Here is an 8,967-nt window from a genome sequence, read left to right as displayed (position 1 = left end):
CATATTGCAGCAAATCCGGTCTTTCATGAACGAACGCGGCACATTGAGATGGATTGTCACTTTATAAGAGACAAAATTCAAGACGGTTCAATGATTACAAGGTTTGTGAACTCATCACATCAATTGGCGGACGTATTAACCAAAGCTTTAGGAAAGGAGGCTTTTGTACCTATGATTCGCAAGTTGGGAGTGCAAGACATCCACTCTCCAACTTGAGGGGGAGTGTTAAGAATATCTTGAATATCTTCTGGATTAGGAATGTATTATGTATTAGGAATGTATGAGATATAGGCAATTATATTGTTTGATATATAGTAAGAACTTCATTATAAGGATTAGTTTCCTTGCCAGTATTCTGTACTCACTATATGTAATCGGTATAGTGTCAATAGAAACTCACTTCAGCCAAATCTCTTTATTTGCAATCTTCTTCTTTTCACAGAATGATATGTATATGTAAATTATTAATACCAGTAGCCAATAGAAGCAGGAATGCAACGAAGAGAGTTGGAAACATAGCTATCTTGAGCTGTGGTGACTCAAGCTTAACTAGCTGATCGATGTGCTATTTATCAGAAGGATGGAGAAACTTAACACTCTAGGTGGCACTTGGTCATGCATGCCTCATGACTCTCACATATACTACATCTCACCCAATGCCGAATGCAATGCCCCAACCTATCACAACCTAAACAAGAACACTATTAACCTTGTGACCAAACAAACATGTAAATCATCATATTAAATAAATATTAATATGAGCTTAATTGAGAAGGGCATTGCGGTCTTGAGGTTAAGGAGAAAAACCTTGTATAACATGATTGCGTCACCACCTAAAATTACTTCGGTCTCAGTTCAGCTCACAGATAAAAGCTACTGAATAGAACACAAACCTCTTGTTTTGGAAGACAGAGAAGTCTAGAAACCTCATCAAATGACTACTTAATTCTTCTTCTCTTTGTTTAACACCAGTTTCAGTTTGTTCATTCAAGTCCTCAAACAAACCAGGAGTACTCTTGATTGGGAATTCGGGAGGTGGTAAGTTTCGGGTGAATGAAACGTTTCAGACCTCAAATGCTGCAAAGACTCAATCTTGGGAGTCCAAGGCGATTCATTTTGATGAAACCGAGTTAAGACTTTGAAGTGAAAATGCTGTATAAGCAATTTACATCAAAACATGATTTGGGAAATATATTGTTTTGGAGTTTGTATTCGATGCATGTATGAGAATTGTTGATATATATAAGAATCCTATTTGATTTCATACATATTGGTGTCACTAGTTTCTGTAATTCATGAAACTAACTACATTTCTTGATGATCTTTTTTTCTAGCAGTACATACACAAGATCATGTACATATCATGATAACTATATACCTACAATGGTAGTAGGCTTTGATTCAATTTTTACTGGTATAAACTATGCAGTGGGGTAAGAGGCATCCATGGCAATGCCGCATAGACCTTCAGGTGCAGCAACATCTCTTTGCATTCTGATGTAACCTTCTTCACCCCATTGTGCACCCCATGAGTTCTTTACCAACCAGTACTTAGTTCCATCAGCATCCACGCCATATCCAACAGCGGTAACACCATGGTCTAGTTCAGTTCCACATGTTCCTGTGAAAACACCACTTGAATATAACTGGAAGTCAAATCCACTAGCATCAATGGCAACAGCAATTGGCTGATTAGCCACGGCCTTAAGAAGGGCGCTTTCGCTGTTTGCAGGCACATCTTCGTGGCCAGTTATTGTGGCTGCATGGCCTGCTTCCTTTTTGGCATTGCATGTACCATCAGCAGCCGTGTAGGGATAATTAGCCTCGGTATTAATACCATGATTTTGAATGACAAACTTAAAGGCATCATCCATTTCGCCACCTGAACAACCTTGGTCAACACCATTGACATCACAGTCAACTAGCTCTTGCTCAGACAAAGAGATTAGTTTACCAGTTGTAAGCTGAGTGATTCCTTCCATAGCTGCCACTGCTGAGAAGGCCCAACAACTTCCTGTACATACATTTCAATTGCATATTTGTAGTAGTTAGAACAGAAATAATTAGCATCATGTACAATTTTTTCTTTTATGCAGATGGAAAATAATCTGATGACAAAATAATAGAGGGAATAGTACTGTGTTACAATGTTACATACCACATTGGCCTTGGTCCTTCACTGGAGTCACAGCTCCCTTCTTTCTCCAGTCCATTGTAGCCGGCACAGTAGCATTTTCGTACTTGAAAGTAGTGGTCTTGGTGGAACACTCGTGCCCCAAGAATCGATTTCTTGAGGTAGTGAACTCCTCATTTGTAAGGTCTGCAAATTGGTTCAGACTCAATTTGTAAAGTTTGTTTCCATCTTTGTTGGAAGATTCCACATATGCCTCATTCTCCTTGAATATCTTGAAGTGATCCTCCTTCTCGTTGACATCCTTATACACACGTCTATAACGAGCTATCCATTGCTCGTACCTCCCATAAGCTAATGCATCTTGGAGACTACGAGAAGTGGCTTCCGAAGACCAAGCCCCTAACATGAGGACCAAGGCCAAGCAGATACATTTGCTCTTGTTGGTGAACTCCATTGTAGGCTAGAATATGAAAGTTGATGATGAATATGAGGAGTAGTGTGAAATGGTAAGACTACTCAGACAGTTTATATAGAGAAGATAATGGTCTTTGTATATTATCTCCGTACCCCAAAATGCGGTCTGCAACGTCCTTACTCCTTGCCCCAGAAGACGTTCTGATATGAACCTGCCGTAAGATTAGTATATAGTTGATATGACCGTTGTTCTAATTTGATGCTTGTCTAATTTGACTCTAAGTTCTGTCATAAGGGCCTTTTTTCTTTTTTTTCTTTTTTCTTTTACCCCTACAATCAGAATTTCATCTTAGTTTTCTCAACAGAGCTCTTATTTAGTATAGGTAATAATATATCTACAAGAGAATTACATACTGAATTGGGCCCTACAAATGAAGAAAGAAATTAGCTACCATAGCAATCATCACCATTTGACCAAAAGAAAAATGGTATCAATGAGCAGACAAATATCAAGTCTCTTACATCAATTTCTAGTAGTCTAAGTTGCAGCTCATTAGTAAAAATTACATTTTGCTTCTTCTAGTTTGTTGATGATTCCATTTTTTGATCCCTTCTGATTTACAATTTCTTTCTTTTGGTATTCGGTATGTAGCTCTGCGGATTCACCACACTGCTTTTCTCTTCAGTGATTAAAGTGTATCACTACTATGTTGTTGGTGTCCGAAGTGACATAGGTTTACAAGGCCATCCAGGCATCCACTGTCTGTGGTTTAAAACGCAGACAAGGAAGAATTACATTCTCATCAGCAGCAGCAGACATACCTGCATGTGTTAAAAAATGAAAAATCACCAAGTTATGCCATCAACAGCAATTCAGAAAAAACGTATCTGAACTACTGTTGGCTAGGTAGAAAGGTTTAAGCCAATCAATATCCTGAGAAATTACCCCTTTTTTCTATTTGCAGAGAAAATCTGAAAATCAATTTACAAAGAGCTGCAAGCCTAAATATTACTAAAAGGAAGTCAAAAGACTGTTTAAGAGTGAGAATGAGCTACTGCCAATATTGTGAACTCTTTTACATACAATGTACATGTATTAATACCTCTGTGAAAAGGTCTTAATACCTTTTGTAATAATACTTTGAAGGAGTTGTCTGACTTACCTTTCCAACTGAATCAGCTTCACTATCCGAAAGAGGTAGCTAGGAATCTAGGATCTAAATTTTACAGTAAGGTAATCACAGTTTCAGCCAATTTACTTGACTTTTGAGTATCAAATATCCATGACACAAGCTGTGGCAAATCCAGCAGAAGTCCAACAAGCAAAGAAAAAATGTCCCTTGAATCTTGATCGATTAAGCCCTCACCCCTCCCTCCCCTCAAAGGCCTCTGTTTTGGTTTTCAACACAGCATGGTACAATAAGATCAACCATAAAAACTGTTCTATCCCATAACGAATTTAGAACACAACCACAAGAGCTTTCTGATATATAGTTCACACTCCACAGTACTATAACCTCCGGCATGCCAATGTAGCCTCAATCTTGGGAGATCAAGGCGATACATTTTGATATAACCGAGTTTACCCTTTTGTTCAAATTTGTCGAATGTTGCATTTCATTGATTTTCATTGCTCATGAACATTACTTCTACGCCGGAATACGCCGAGATACGCCCGGATACGCCGGGATACGTCTAAGAGTTTTGTAATGAAATAGGATACATATGGGGTTAAACCTGACATTTGGTCTATAAAGAACAGAAATAAGAACTGCACGAGGCATAAAAGCAGTAAAATATCTCAAAGGCATATGTAGTCAATGACACTTTACTCTCTCCAAAAGCAAAAACCCACGGCAGTCTGATCCAACATCAACCCAAATTTGCTGGTATGTTCTTCCCTGCGATTTCATTGATTTAGGGTCTTGTTCTTCTTTCGCTCCGTTTTGAACCTCCAAGAAAAAGAAAGGCAGAAAGCGCCTCGGGGTCTCATATAGCATCAGTTTGTGTCTCTGTTGTGATTTTTACAATGACTTTCTCGACTTGTGATCTGGGTTTTGTCTTGCGCTTGTAAAGCAATAATATTTATGTTTGATCTGAAAAGTTTGGGGTAACGATTCTTAATTGAAGTGTGATCACTAGGCTTCTTTGATGAGAATGGTAAACTTTATTTATCTAGTCATGTAAATTCGCAAACTAATGACTTTTTTTATTATGACTTCTAGTTTGGTAAACAAACATGAGTTGATAAGAAGGTAACATAATTGTTTAGTTCTTAGACAATTTTGAGTTCATCAGCTTTCTTAGTGTAATGTGTTGACAATTAGGGATTTTCTCATATTCTTATGAGACTTGTAATCCTATAGTAATGTTGTTGTTGAAAGTTGCGATCCTTTTTGTTTACAGCATTATGTTTTGTGTTGGTTTGTATATTGAAGAGAGTCACGTATATATTGAAAAGTTGGAATTGGGAGGCATATGTTTGGTATTGATGCCACAGTAATAGTATTCTGCGTAATGCATGTTTTGATTAAGTGCCTTGTTAGAGTGGGGATTCCTTTGCCTTCTTGTTTTTTCTGTATGGGGTACCGTGGCTTGTGACTCTGGGTTGGGTTGTAGAGTATGTAGAGGGTGAGGGAGTGCATTTCTTTTTGGTTGCATCTTTGCTATCGGAATTGCGTGTTTTCCAAACCCAGCTTGTGTGGTTATACTAGTGAGGTTTTTCCTCCTTTGATTGAGTTAACAATTATACGATTTTGTAATGTTTTTGGTGATGTCTGAAAAAATACAGAGCTCTTTTACAAGTTCATGGCACATTTTGGTACTATTTGGGGATGAGCAAGTAAAATTACCAATTTTGGTTGTGTATAACAGCCATTCGTTGTTGTGTGCAGTAGTTTTTTAGTTTTGTGGAAGTTATGTTACTTTCTAAGGATGAAGCATTCTCATATGGTTTTGTTACTCCTTTCTTTACTAATTATTGGTGCAAAAATCTCAAATCCTTATGTATTTATCTTGTTGTGCAGCCCAGAATGACCATCAGCATAGTAGACCACGAATTACCATATGACACCCACAATCTCTATGATGTATCGTTTTACGATGATCAAATCCACACCCTAGTCACTCACAGCGCACCCATGGTGGAAGCCTGGCTCTCTGAAATCATCCCCATAGTCAATCAAAACCCAATTGTAGGCCTGGACGTGGAGTGGCGTCCAAATAACCGCAACAGCGACAACCTCGTTGCGACATTGCAGCTTTGTGTGGACCATCGTTGCCTCATCTTCCAACTTCTTTACGCCCAAACCATCCCGCGAGCACTCTTTGACTTTCTCAGTAATGGCAGTTACACATTTGTGGGTGCTGGGATCGAGAATGATATGGAGAAGCTCCTTGTGGACTATGACCTGAAGGTGACCAATACTCTTGATCTCGGGCCTTTGGCAGCAACTAAATTGGGTAAGATTGAATTGAAAAAAGCTGGCTTGAAGGGTCTGTCTAAAGAGGTCCTTGGGAAGGAGCTCCAGAAGCCTAGCAATGTGACAAGGAGCAGGTGGGACAACGAGTGGCTTATGTGTAATCAGGTTCAGTACGCTTGTATTGATGCTTTTATTTCCTCAGAGATTGGAAGGCGGTTGACTGCCATGGCTTGATTGCAAATGAATGGTTTCTCAGATTTGGTCTGCAGGAAGTCTCTTTCGGAACAACCAGTTTTTGAACAATTTACTGGCTTTCTTTATTTTCAGTTTTAAGATTGTGGCAGCATAACTTTTTAGGATTAGCATGCTGGTGTTATTATTATTAAGCAAGCTTTGAGAAGCAACACTTTCCTGTTCTTGACGTGTTATTGATATTCAGAGTGCTACTGTATCAGTGTGATTCTTTTCTTCCCAATATTTTTCTCGCTTTCTTATCTATTATTTTGGCCAATTAAGCATGTAGTATTCTCGTCTAATGGCGATATCAAATAATGCACATTTGAACCTTATAAACCAGCAACTAGAGGCAGAGCCATATCAGTCTACCAACATAAGGTAAAAAATTGATTCCATTGTGGTACCTCTCACTCTCTTGCAACACCTATAAGTGAAAACATCATAAGCTTACCGAAACATTTAACCGGTTGAAATAGGATTACTGAATTGAATCATGGTCTCTCCCTCGACTTTGAACTTCTGTGCAATTCCCAGATATACAAGAGAATTGAACCTCATTTTTGTATGAAGGGTAAAATCATGAACAAAATATCCCATAAGTCGCATTATACCAAAATTTAGCAATAATCCAAAAACAAACCATTTGAAAAATGTGGAAATATTTAAGGAATTCTTAAACATCAAGAAAATAATAACAAATTTCGGTTTAACTCTAGAAAGGGAGGTGGTGGTGAGCAGGAGAATAAGGAGAATATGAGGAACTGGTGACAAAGGAATTTGGGCCAGGACTTGAAGGAACATGTCCCCTGATTGGGGTTCGTGGAGTTCTTGGAGTTACTGGGCTCCTTGATCTGGGTGTTCGCACGGTGCTGCGACCGTAACGCCCATTTACATCATTTCTTCTTGGCCCTTTCTCGGCCCACTTGAGCTCTGCTTGCTTCACCTCGCTAGGGTACCTTGACCAACATCCAACCTTTCCTGCTCTTTGTATGTACCTATCATGATCAAGATTACATAAATGCCACAGTTAGATGCTGCCATTTTGTGAAGAAATAGTAGAATAAACATCTGGTTTTGGAGGTTCTTCTTGTACTTTTGAGTTTTGATTGATGCCATGTACAGTATAAGAATTCAAGGACGGCATTCCAAAACCAAATGCATTTTTATAAATTTTCTCTTTGTTTGGATCAAAGAATTTTTAATTTTAAGTTACTATCAGTTTGATTAGAGACTACGTTGACGTTACTCACACTCTTCTTGCCGGCCTAGAGCTATTTCTTAGTCTATGAGATTATTAGAATCAAGGGACAGAAGAACTTATGGTTTACCTATGCTATAAGTTGCAAAGAAGTGTTGCGTTAATAACAATTCGTCGTTTTAATTGACAGTGATACGGCACAGCGACATTGTCTAGTGAAACTTTGTGATGTTCTATACATGGGTTGGAGAGATACAAGAAATACACAAACATGTGATTCATCTATCATTACTCTCATTGATGTCTCGAACAAAGTTTTAGAATGATATGTGATCGTATGCGTGCATATAACTTTAAGTTGTTTTAAACGTAAAATAATGAGATCGATATTTAGAATTCAAAGTATTTTGAAGTTAAAATTATCTCGATAGTCATCCAATACTCGTAAAAGAAAGGTATGCATGTCAAATCATTCATCAAAGAAATGTGTTTATAACAAAACAAAACAACATACCTTTGGCTAAATCGCCTCCCTAGACACTGGATGCATTTTCTACCTTCGGTCATTTCTCCCATCCCTACCATCACGCATTGCCTGCAATACACTCTTCCACAGACCTAGAACACAAACAACATTCTGATCATGATCTCGTTTGAGTCATTTCCATATACATATATCCCATAATGTTATTAAAAAAAACATATATGATACCCTTAATTTTAAGTGATCGATTAGAACAAATTAAAAACCGTAACCTCATGCAGTTTCATAATCATTAATCACCTTATGAACTTGCCTTAACACATCAACTTGTATCGTACAAGAAAGTTAAGCTATATATGTTCGAATATGTACCAGGCAGCGATGGCGGAAAATATAGATGTAGGTACTACAGATGGTGCAGATATTGGAGTGAGGAATCCCAGGCCTTCGTCTTCCACTTCTATCTTGCTGGTGCATGGCAGTCGAAGCCATGCTTACGCCGCTCATATCATGATGATCATAAGTAGTACTAGCCATGCTTATGCTACTCATCTCTACTCCTCCATGACCACTCATCATATGATGATTAAAGTTATGGCCTTGGTGATGATCACTATGATGACCACCACCACTGTATCGATGGCCATCGTGGCCTGCATGGCCGCGGTGGCTGTTGACGTCGAGGTGGTGGTGATTATTTTGGTGTTGAAGATGATGATGGTGGTTGTTACCTCTGTAAGTGTCAGCTACCTCTTCGTTGATGCGGTGGTTGTGCTTGGATGCTTGCAAGGCTCTGTTGAAATCGAGGCTGGGAAGTCTGGCCATGGGGTTTGTGGAGGACTTGAGTTCGGAAATGGGATCCAAACTGTGAGTGGGTTTTCTCGGCTTGTCTGCAGTAGTGCTTATACTAAGGTCTGCAAAGTCTTGGAAAGTGAGGTTCACCGAGTCATCTGGTATGCCTTCATACATGTCTTCAAGCTCCTTTCTTGCCTTTGCCAATGTTGCCTTGTCCCTGTCCCCCATTGTTACTCACTTACACAGAGAGAGAGAGAGAGAGAGAGAGAGAGAGAGAGAGAGG

General features: G+C 38.9%; 2 protein-coding genes across 2 annotated transcripts; one reads left to right on the top strand and one right to left on the bottom strand.

The window, feature by feature from the left end:
- Positions 1–1,421: 1,421 nt before the first annotated feature.
- LOC101295496 (vignain-like) lies at positions 1,422–2,588 on the bottom strand. The gene is made up of 2 exons (XM_004294681.1): positions 2,159–2,588; positions 1,422–2,014 (listed from the first exon to the last, which is right to left on the bottom strand). The coding sequence occupies exons 1-2, from the start codon at positions 2,586–2,588 to the stop codon at positions 1,422–1,424; spliced, it is 1,023 nt and encodes a 340-aa protein (XP_004294729.1).
- A 1,830-nt stretch (positions 2,589–4,418) lies between these two features.
- LOC101295206 (Werner Syndrome-like exonuclease-like) lies at positions 4,419–6,443 on the top strand. The gene is made up of 2 exons (XM_004294680.1): positions 4,419–4,434; positions 5,573–6,443. The coding sequence occupies exon 2, from the start codon at positions 5,581–5,583 to the stop codon at positions 6,202–6,204; it is 624 nt and encodes a 207-aa protein (XP_004294728.1). The 5' UTR covers positions 4,419–4,434; positions 5,573–5,580; the 3' UTR covers positions 6,205–6,443.
- The last annotated feature ends 2,524 nt before the right edge of the window (positions 6,444–8,967 follow it).

Source organism: Fragaria vesca, linkage group LG3 (assembly GCF_000184155.1).
Source record: "Fragaria vesca subsp. vesca linkage group LG3, FraVesHawaii_1.0, whole genome shotgun sequence".
In the NCBI taxonomy this organism is placed as follows: domain Eukaryota; kingdom Viridiplantae; phylum Streptophyta; class Magnoliopsida; order Rosales; family Rosaceae; genus Fragaria; species Fragaria vesca.
The sequence above is the reverse complement of the archived record's forward strand: the minus strand, read 5'-3'. Positions and strand labels throughout refer to the sequence as shown.